The sequence below is a fragment of the Hemicordylus capensis genome, chromosome 1 (assembly GCF_027244095.1).
Source record: "Hemicordylus capensis ecotype Gifberg chromosome 1, rHemCap1.1.pri, whole genome shotgun sequence".
NCBI classification, from domain to species: Eukaryota; Metazoa; Chordata; class Lepidosauria; order Squamata; family Cordylidae; genus Hemicordylus; species Hemicordylus capensis.
In genome coordinates, this window is record NC_069657.1 from 306768246 (window position 1) to 306779565 (window position 11320).

The 11320-nt window shown below is 44.9% G+C and overlaps 1 protein-coding gene across 1 annotated transcript; it reads right to left on the reverse strand.

Annotated features, from left to right (window-relative positions):
• Positions 1 to 5841: 5841 nt before the first annotated feature.
• On the reverse strand, positions 5842 to 10838 carry EEF1A1 (eukaryotic translation elongation factor 1 alpha 1). The gene is made up of 8 exons (XM_053286890.1): positions 10686 to 10838; positions 9308 to 9496; positions 8426 to 8605; positions 7908 to 8204; positions 7530 to 7680; positions 7002 to 7258; positions 6668 to 6902; positions 5842 to 6244 (listed from the first exon to the last, which is right to left on the reverse strand). Exons 2-8 carry the CDS (start codon positions 9449 to 9451, stop codon positions 6120 to 6122), a joined length of 1389 nt encoding a protein of 462 aa, XP_053142865.1. The 5' UTR covers positions 9452 to 9496; positions 10686 to 10838; the 3' UTR covers positions 5842 to 6119.
• Between the last annotated feature and the right edge of the window lie 482 nt (positions 10839 to 11320).

An 11320-nucleotide genomic window follows, 5' to 3' on the forward strand; every position in this document is an offset into this window, starting at 1 on the left:
ATGTTGGAGGAGGAGAAGCGGCGGGCTGAAAACAGCCTACGGGGAGGGCAGAGGCGGGACCGGCCCTGCCGCCGAAAGGGACAGAGGCGGCGGCGGGTCCGACCTGACCGTGGGGGAGGAGAGACAGAGGCGGCACCAACGCCGCCGAACAGGGTGAGGAGGCAGCGGGAAAAGGGGCCAGGGCCACCACCGCCAACAGACAGAGGAAGGAGCCGGTAGGGGAAGCCGGCCAAGGCGCCACCGTGCAGAGGAAGGAAGCAACCGAAGAAGCCGGGCAAGGCGGCGGCAGAGCCGCCGCCAACAAATGGGGGAAGGAGGGAAATACTAACTGCCTCCAAGCCCAGAACAGCTGGCAGCCCACATTCATCCACGCAAGCCGCCATCTCCAAACCTGCCTGCTGCCACCTCAGACCTATATTGTGCGGCCAGCTGCTCAAGCACCTCCTGCTCCTCCTCTACCTTCTCCTCAGCTTCTGAGGAGCCCGGATACTGGGCGGAAGGAGCGCGGAGAAGGCTACTAGCACCCATTATTTCAACGGGCTGAAAGATACTAGTCTTTATGAATAAAAGGATAGTGGGCAGGAGTCTGCAATGAGAGGGGTAGTGAGGGAGGAAAGAGCCCCTTCAGGAGAAGGAGACTGCCATTGTGTGAATTAGATGAGGAAACAATAAGAACAAGGTCTGTTAACTCAGGAAGAGGGGGAGAGAAGGGAGGGGAAGAAAGAGAAGGGAAGAGAGAGAAAAAGAAGGGAGGGGAAGTGAAAAAGGAGGAAGGGCGTGTGATGGGCCCAAGCCTGTCAGCAGCCTGAGGGAATGAGCAGCCATGGCGGTGGTGGCAGCGAGGAAAGGCCTGGGCAACCGCTGCTGCTGCTCCTGTGGGAAGCAAGAGTGGGGCTCGGGTGGAGAGATCTCTGAGGTGAGGGGGGCAATCAAGTACTAGCATGCCAATGCTCTGCATGGGTTAAGCTAGTATTTATTACTTATTTGCACTTCTAGCCTATGCTATACTCAAATGTCTCAGAGTGGGTTACAATAAAACCAATATAAAACATAATTAAAATTCAACTTCATAAAATTAAAAAAAATACAGTAAAAAGTACAGTGCTTGAGAGGGGAAGAACCATTACATCTCTAGTAAAAATCCAGGGTAAAGAGGTGCATCTTCACCATTCTCCTGAATGTGCACAATGTCAGAGCTTGGTGCACCTCAGAGGAGAGGGCATTCCGCAACCTAGGGGCCACCACGGAGTAAGCCCTCTCATGTGCCCCTACCCCTTTAACTGCTGGCTATGGTGGCACTACCAAGAGGGCCTCTCCTACAGATCTTAACAGACAGGCAGGTCTATATGGGAGAAGGCGTTCCCCTTCAGGTATTTGGGGCCCAGGTTATTCAGGGCTTTGTAAGTCAGCATTAAAACCTTGAATGGGGCTCGGTGGCAAATTGGCAGCCAGTGCAGTCCCCCTAAGACCGTGTGATGTGCATTCGGCCAGAAGTACCCATCAGGAGTCTTGCTGCAGCAGGGTTCATAACAGAGGTGGTATTCTCTTGAATACATATGCTAATAAATTAAAAATGCTGCTGCTGTTGTGCCATCAAGTTGGTGTTGACTTCTGGCGACCACAGAGCCATGTGGTTTGCTGTACTTGGGCAGAAATTCTCACAAATAGTTAAGAATACTGGGCATGGTCCAACAGGTACAGCTCCCACGATTAATAAATAGGTCTGGGGTTCACACTTATGCTCAGGGTGGTCCTTTTCAGACCAGCACTAAATGCAAGGATGTCAGTAGAGGAGGGTATGGGCATGGTTGGCCATTCCCACTTCAATGAACACAGGAGGGTAACTTGTGAAAAGTAGTGTTCTCTCAAATTTACTATATACTCCTAGATGGCAATAAATTTTCACAAAGCCAAAAATTGCAACCTTGATTTTTAAGATATTCTAACTGAATGTAGTAGGCATCCTAGATCTTTTAAGTACAGCTAGTTACCCATTTTTGTCCAAAACAATTTTTAAAAAAATACAGGGATCTCCCCACTCCTTCAGGCCCTATATATACACAAGACCTAACATCTAACCTACAAGGCACATACTCGTCTTTCATACACAAAGACCATGTTCATATTATGGCAAGACCACTCCAGAGATCTAGCAAAAGACATAAGCATGCTTTCCCAAGGGTGTAAGAAATGTGACCAGTCTCGCCTCACACACATTTAGTACTATTAAATTTAAGAGAAAAAGCTAAGCCATTGGTGAACAGACAAGCAACTTGCTTTCTCCCCACACGAACATGGGGGTTTAGAGGAATTGTAAAGAGAATTGCACAGGCGAGGTGGGCTGAGAACATTAAAAAGTTACGTTTAGTTTCCACTGTCAGTGCCCACATAGTAGTAGTTGCTAGAGCTCCACCCCAGCTATGAATACCTGTTCCTATACATATACACTTGTGCTGAAATCCTCAGGAGTCCCGGTTCATGTGCCCCTAGCACCTGAAAAACAGCAGGTGCAAAGTAAGAGGGGGTGCTCTTTGCAATGGCATCAAAGCAGTGCAACTCTACCCTTACCACTTTTCTATATAGGCTTTTAGACACCAGAGCAAGGCATCCAATTTTAGTGTTTTTGGGTTGTACCAACTCCTTGTCTCTGCTGCTAATATAAATGTGTTGTTTTTAGTGTGTTCTAAAGTTGTTTAGGGCCAGCTTAAGGCCTGTGTATTCTGGAGGGGTCTTGTTATATGTATACAATCTACTGTTTACAAGGAAGCATCTGCAGATTGTTGTACGAATAAAACCAGGCACTAGAGTGGGGGGAAATATGTGAATGTGCAACATCTCCCACCCAAATCCAAACTGGATCTTTTAAAGAGGATATTTACTAGAATAGCAGGGGGAGAACAACTGGCCCTACCCAAACCCAGCTCAGCATCCCTGCAGTGGCTGTTACTGGTGTCTACATTTGTTTCTTTTTAGATTGTGAGCCATTTAGGGACAGGGTGCCATCTTATTTAAGTAAGTTTATCTATGTAAACCACTTTGAGGACTTTGGTTGAAGGATATATAAATATTCATAGTAATAGTAGGATGATTCAGTTCATAGTTCAGAGAAGAGATTCTTTTATCCTCTAAACTGCTTGGGTTGCCTCTAGGTGGCAGAAGTAGCCAAGTTCCTAATCTTAAGTCCACATGCCGAGTCTGTTTAAGCAGCACAAAGCGCATTACTATTGTTGTAGGACCTTCCCCCACTAAAAAATAGCCATCTCTAGTACTTCTTACAGCCATCCATCTCTATTCAGTCTCTTACTTTGTGTCTCCCAGATTTATCATTTATCTGTATATCCAAGACAACTTATGTGGCCCTTTAACAGGAAAACTTTTAAATTGATCTCAAATGACTTCCATTTCCTGAATCCATGAAATCAGCCTTCAATTTTAAAGTAAAAATAGCATTTTTTTTGCCATTTCATCTACTTGTGAACTATTCAGAAGAGCACCAAGTAGGTCAGAGTTAATGGTGCTCTGTTTTTCAAAACAGATTTAATGCTGCTACTCTAGACAGAAAACATTATCCTACCTGGAAAATAAACAGCCATTGAGATCAAGTAGTTCTAGACTCAAAATTTATTGAAGATAAACTAAAGTCCAAATGTTTGCTTACAAAATTTAGTATTTTCCATTAATCAAACAGAATTATACTATCACATATGCATTAGAAACCAAAACTAGTCTATGGAAGTGAATTGCCAGACAAGTATCAAAATGTTGATGTAATTTGGGCTTAACTAACCAAAAATTCAGCACAGGTGAAGTCAAACCACCATCAGCTCTAAGACACAGTATACAGAAAATCCAGTTACCAAGGTAATTTTGAATGACATCCCTCCATCAAAAAGTGTTTTAGCAGACCCCTTCAGATCAAGTTTACTTTGAACTTCCTACAGCACAGGCACCCTTCTGCCCCAAGTACTTTTTTAAACACAGGAACTGCCCTGTACAGCTTAAACATGCAGTTCAACCTATCCCTGGAAGATTTTGCCATTTGGTTTTAATTTCCTTATATCTCTATTGTTTCGGCACAGATAACAAAAGTTCCGTTTAGGAAAAGGTTTTGCAGAACAAGGCAACTAGACAAATGTATGACACCTGCACTGGTATCTCCTCAGCCAAATGCATAAGATTTAAGTCCCAGAAATGTCAATTGCAGTACCTTTTCATGTTACCATCCTTTTCATTCACCTTTAACACAACCTTTCAGTTGCTAGTTTTTGGTTTGAAAGTTCTGATCAGATCATTTCAGGGTATGATGGTTTTGCGACTTAGCACCTGTTATGCCATCCAACAGATTTTCCTGTAATCCAATAGCGTTTTGCACCTTCAAGATCCAAAAGCCATACCAAACTGCCATTAATTATTTAATGATCAAGTTCATGAAGATCCACGGGTTGTTAAATTTACACAGCCCCGCATCATCTGCACCAAAAGATGTACTCACAAAGGGCACAATCCAATCTAAGCACTCATGGGTCCCATTGTAAAGCATATACTTAAAGTTCCCACTTTAAGCACTTTTAAGAAGTGCACAAGTTTGGCTGAAACATGCTTTAAAGTCACTAGCATAAGTTTGAAAGAAAGGTGGTCAGAATAACCAAAAGCAGGACCCTGTAATCTAGAACACAAGAACAAAGCAGAAGTTCAAGGGACAATTAAAACAGCCTTCAACTACTGGAAAGGTCATAAATTTGTGTCATTGTTTTTTAAAAAAGGCTTAAGGGTACAGAATTACAGAAAGGCAATGTATTCTTAAGAGTAATATGCTTAGAACATTAAAATTCTGCCACCTTTAATGTTGTATGGTCAGCTCATAGAAGCTACAATATAAATTATCTCTACAAGTGTTCAAATACTCTTCAAAAGACATGGTCAATGCAAACTACTTAGAATTATGTATAGATTAAATGGTACATATACCAATGCCTTCTTGCTTGTGGTACAAGTGTTAGACCTGCTCCAAGGCCTGTAATTTGATCAAGTTTCTTAGTAACTATAAAGAACCCCCCTTTGGCACAGCACCTAGAACCTGAATCTTGTTGGTGTTGATTTGATACACAATTCCAATACATTGTTCTATACAAGGAATTAAAAAAACAAGATAGGGATACATCATGCTCTTCTTACACAAATACACTTAACTCATGATCAAATTGGAAAGGTTATATAATTTCATGATTCTAATGGACTATCCAAAGGACCAAGTAAAATCAACCTTCTTATGTCAAAGTATAGCCTGACTCTTCAGAACGTTTTTAAGTTCACAGCAGAATGCTGTTCAGAATACCTTAATGATTTCTCAGCCATGTTAATCCATAGGATACCATATCAATTTGTATTACTAGCTTGAAAAATATTTTGAGATAGTCTTCTAATCTTAATGTGGTAAACTGCATAGTAATAATTTTTAAAATTAAACCAGCAACACCAAAGTTAAGAATTTCAAGTCCCAAGTACACAGTTTAGATCAAAGAGAACAAGCCATTAACTACATGTGCTTTGCTTCCTTAAATATGAAAAATTGAGAAATTAAGGCTGCAGTCCTATGATCACACTAGGCTTAGAAATACCTGTTTTACAATTGGGTTACTCAACCACAACTCAGTTCTGACTACATGTTGGCACAAGTTTAAAAAGTTGCTACCTAAGCACTTTGTGTTGCAATTCCTTTAGAAATTTTAAATACCACTATCAAGGGTAAAATGTGATTTTAATCTTCCATCTTAGTTTTGCAAGTAAAGGTCCAAGTCAACTATCCAAAATGTAACTATTAACCCCAAAGAACACACAGACTTTGCATTAAACTTTGTTTTAATGGTCTCAAAATTTGTGACAGATTTTGGTCAAGTTGTTTCCATTTAAAAAAAGGTTACCGATTTTAGAAACTAATAACTTAAACTGCCACGAAACAAATGGTCCACAAACATTCCTTTCCTTCTGAAGCTTTTACGATGCATTGTAATCATTAACCAGTCTTTTACTATTAAACTTAAATGGCCAATTGAGACAAACAGTTCTGAGACCATGCTTCCACCATTGATTAAGACTGAGGTGGCAGATGTACAGAATTTTCATTTAGCCTTCTGAGCCTTCTGGGCAGACTTTGTGACCTTGCCAGCACCAGCTGCTTTCTTGTCAACCGCCTTGATGACACCGACAGCAACAGTTTGTCTCATGTCACGCACAGCAAAACGACCTAGGTATAAAGAACATTGTTACAGCATTTCCTAAATGAAGATACAAGTATGTAACAGTACTACCCACTCTATGCAGCTGTTACTTAACTTAATAAAAGCCTTTTTAAAACAACTAACAGAACTTCAAAGCACTTTTTCATAAGGTCTCCCCCCCCTTCATTATTACAAAACTAAGTTGACTTCAGCTAGCACATTCAAGGATAGGAAGAGTACCTCATGTGAAGGTTAGTGCAGGCATATAAAGTCACAAGACTCTCTCTCTCTCGCTCTCAAAAAAAAAAAGGCAATCTGGTACAATGAGAAATAGCTGGCTAGTAAAGAGAAACAATTAAATCACAGCTACCCCATGCAAAGCATGTTCAGATGCTCAGGCTAATACATGATAAACAAACACACACTAAAACAAGTCTCTGGCCACTTACCCAGAGGAGGATAGTCAGAGAAGCTCTCGACACACATGGGCTTGCCAGGGATCATGTCAACGATGGCAGCATCTCCAGACTTGAGGAATTTTGGACCATCTTCCAGCTTCTTACCAGAACGACGATCAATCTTCTCCTTCAGCTCAGCAAACTTACAGGCAATGTGAGCAGTGTGGCAATCCAGCACAGGGGCATAGCCAGCACTAATTTGGCCAGGGTGGTTCAGAATGATAACCTATGAAATGATTGAAAATACAAGATTAATCCACATTTACACCATTCTAGCTCACGTAAGTTTACTGAAATCAATAATACTAATCACTTCTGCCAATACCTGTGCTGTGAAACCAGCAGCTTCCATTGGTGGGTCATTTTTGCTGTCACCAGCAACATTACCACGGCGGACATCTTTAACAGACACGTTCTTTACATTGAAGCCAACATTGTCACCAGGCAGCGCTTCACTTAGAGCCTCATGGTGCATCTCAACAGATTTTACTTCAGTTGTAACGTTGACAGGGGCAAATGTTACTACCATGCCTGGTTTCAGAATGCCAGTTTCCACACGACCAACTGGTACAGTACCAATCCCTGAAAGATAGATTCAAATATACCTATTAGGCAATTACTAAGAGCATCAGCTGTGAGAAAGGAAGACAAAAGTTTGAGTGAGCAAGTTAGCACAGAGCCTTGCCTAGAAAGAACACAAGTGCCCTGATCATAAGGTGAATGTTATTTCCTAGTGTCTTCTGCATTCTGCAGGCACAAAACTACACAGTTGATGTTACACAACTTTTATTTGTAAGTTCATCTTTACTGATACTTTTCAGCAACCTCAATTTGAACTTCTCACTATACATACCACCAATTTTGTAAACGTCCTGAAGTGGCAGACGCAGAGGTTTGTCAGTTGGACGAGTTGGTGGCAAGATGGAATCCAAAGCTTCCAGCAGAGTAGTTCCACTAGCATTACCATCCTTACGGGTAACTTTCCACCCCTTAAACCAGGGCATCTGCAAATATACATGTAAATTAAGTATTATAAAGGCTTTAGAATTTTATCGTGAGGTTCAAGGGGTGAGGGGAGCAAGAGATGCTGAATAAGAGAATTCAAGTAACTCATGTCTTGACAGCTGAGGGAACATCTGAATCACTCACACCCAGATCTTCCAGAGTTTTACATATTTCAATCCCATCAAAGCTGAATTTGCTCACCAATCTTTTGAGCATTATTACTTACATTAGAACTGGGCTCCAACATGTTGTCCCCATTCCAACCAGAAATTGGCACGAACGCCACTGTATCTGGGTTGTACCCAATTTTCTTTATGTATGTGCTGACTTCTTTGACAATTTCTTCATATCTCTTCTGGCTGTAAGGTGGTTCGGTGGAATCCATTTTGTTAACGCCAACAATGAGCTGTTTTACACCCAGGGTGTAGGCCAGAAGGGCGTGCTCACGGGTCTGCCCGTTCTTGGAAATACCGGCTTCAAATTCACCAACACCAGCAGCGACAATCAAGACAGCACAGTCGGCCTTTAGAAAAAATTATGAGAAGTGGTAATGTTTACCATTTATTCATTATACAGTAACGACTTATATTCCTAATAAGTGTCATCCAAATCTCTGACAGGGCAGTGTTTTACTACCACCAGAAACATCTTTGGCTTGTAAAAGAGGCTCCCAATTATGCAGTACCTTTCTGCAAAAGGCTTGGATGTTGTCAGTTATACTTCAATAAAGATGTATTTGCTCACCTGAGAGGTACCAGTAATCATATTTTTGATGAAGTCTCTGTGACCAGGAGCATCAATGATGGTGACATAGTATTTGCTTGTTTCAAACTTCCAAAGTGAGATATCAATAGTGATACCACGCTCACGTTCTGCCTTCAGTTTGTCCAAAACCCAGGCATATTTGAAGGAGCCTTTACCCATCTGTTTTTGAAAAAGAAAATAGTAGCATCAATTTAGTATAGGATAATATCAATAGCCATACGAGTTAGCAAAAGGAAGCTGTCTCTAAAAATAGCATACATCAGCGTTCTGAAATATTATACAAGTTATGTTTAGCCAAATATACTTGGCACAGGAGGTGAGAGATTCCGCATCTGTTTCACTTTCTTAACCCTGTGACACTTCAAACCATTAATGCCTAATGTAACACTAGAAGTGTTAAACCTAGTCACTCCTTCCAAGTCTCTTCTGCAAATTTTTATAAGAAATGTCTGCCCAAGTAGAACTTCTACTATTACTGAGCACATCAGTTTTCTTATGGCAATACAGTTAGCAGGCAGCCTATGGTTGGAACAACGAATTGCTGTTTTGTAACTCTACACACACACACACACACACACACACACACACACACCTCAAGCTAAATAATTCAGAACAGAACCGAACAGCTCATGTAGCAAAGAACACATAAGCTCAGAGTTAAAAAGTTTTAGTCACAGCTGTAAAGCTTTGCAGTACTTTATAAGCTTGTCTACAAAGGGCACAAAACCCCTTTGCCATCTCAAATACAAACACCACCCTTGCAGCAGAAATAAATTGTTCCAAAGCAATTTTAAGCAGCCCACTATAGGTGGAGTAACCAGCTTTCTAATCTTATTACAGGCAATTGGAAGACAAACTAACCTCAGCTGCTTCCTTTTCAAACTTCTCAATGGTCCTCTTGTCAATGCCACCACATTTGTAAATCAGATGACCGGTGGTGGTGGACTTGCCAGAGTCGACATGTCCGATGACAACAATGTTGATGTGGGTCTTTTCCTTTCCCATTTTGGATGGTTAGTGGATGGCTCTCTTGCACTTCAGATAAAGCACCTTGAGAAGGGAGCGAAAACACATAAACAGGTTAAACTCACTGGAAAAAGTCTGTTAAAAAACCCCAAGAGCCCCCTGGTGGACAATAGTGGAAGTAACTAAGCGGCGAGAAAAAATGTTAATGGCAGAGACCGAGAAGCCACACGGATTGGCCATCCAAGGCCGGTTATCGGTTGCTTTGCTTTCAGGCCCCACTAGCGATCCGGGTCGGAGCTAGGCCAAGGCCTACCTCGAGTGCCTCCTCACTCCACCCATCCTACGGCGCGGAAGGGAAGAAAACGGCAGGGCAATGGAGAACGGGCGTGTGGGAGCCTTTCCCCTCGCAAGCCATCGCCAGCCCCCTCACTGCCGTCCGTGGCGATCAGAGGGTATTGGGGGGCGGGGGAGAAGGGGGACGCCAGAGCGCGAGAAGGGGCGGCTCCGGCTCCTTTGTGTCGAAAGACCGCGAGGAAGCGAGCACGCGCCGGGATGGGATGGGGGGGGGGGGAGTGAGGGCGCGAAGGGCGACCGAGCCACCCTCGTCCGCCGCGTCCTCCATTTTGTGACGGCAGCAACGGCGGCGGACGCCGGCCATTTTTTTTTTTAACAGCGCGAAGCGAGTTCAGAGGCACAAGGGGGGACGATTCCGGAGACACCCCCCCCCGGGAAGGGGGAGAACAAGCCGTCGAGCGACAAGCCCCGGCCCAGGCCGGGAGAAGCTGAAGCCGAGGAAAAGGGGGCTCGGGCGGAGAATAGGAAACGGGACGAGCACACCTGCCACGACCGCAGTCCCCCCTCCCCCCCCGTGTGCCTGCCCCCCGCCTCCCCCTTCACTCCCCCTGTGGCGCTGCCGAGCTAGGAGGGGATGGTGGAAGGAGACGCCCCCTCCCCTCGAGACGGGTCTCTCCCCCAAACCCCCTTCCTCGCACGAGGATTGGGGCGGCGGAAAAACGAACCAGGGCGCGCGTACGCACGCGCAACACGCTTTCGCGGCCGAGTGAAAGCGTAGCAGTTCCCCCCCCCAACTCGGCCGCCCCTCGTGCGCCCCCCCCCCCGCCGCCGCCTCTGGAGCGGCCGCCCCTCCCGTCCTCGGGCCTCTTCGCCAGCGTCGATCGCTGCCCGGGCTAGGAGCACGTGGGTCTCCGCCCTTCCGCCTAGGCCCAAACCTTGGCCTGGTCTCGCGCGCGAGAGAGAAACAACGTGCGCCTACCTCTGAAGCGGCGGCAAACCCGTAGCAAAAAAGACCGAAGCTGTGAGCGGCGCCCTTTATATAGCTTGAGCCGAGAGGGCGGTGGCCTCGGGACACGTCACTGCTCCCAGCATTCCATTCGTTGCTCCCTCCCTCCTTTTTTCACCCCCTTCCCCAGAGAACTCCCCCCTTCACGAGCATCGCCCAGGGAGCGAGGGAAAATAGCTTTTCCTTCGCAGAAGCGTAATTTCCCCGGCTTCCTTCCGGTACTATCTTAATCTGCTGCCATCCTCCTTCCCAAAGCCAACGCCTCTCATGGCGGACTTGGAGAATTGGGAGATGCTCCCTGCCGCCTGCCATGCATTGTGTGGGCTGAGCTGGACAGTCCAGGCTTCAAGCAGCTCCTCCTGCCCCTCCCCCACCCCCACCCTAGAACTGCCTGGCTCGAATGGCTTTCACAGTCCCCACCTATCCCTGGGCCTGATCCTCTTTTTACTTCTATCCCTTCCGAGCTGCTCCTCCAGTTTTTCCTTCCTCTTCCAGCCACATAACATTCAGCCTGGGAAGACGGACGGCTCTTACTCCCAAAGAGACGGGCGTTGCTAGAAACTGCTCTGTGTTCCACAGCTGGCGCCTTTCGATAAAAAGCACTTGTA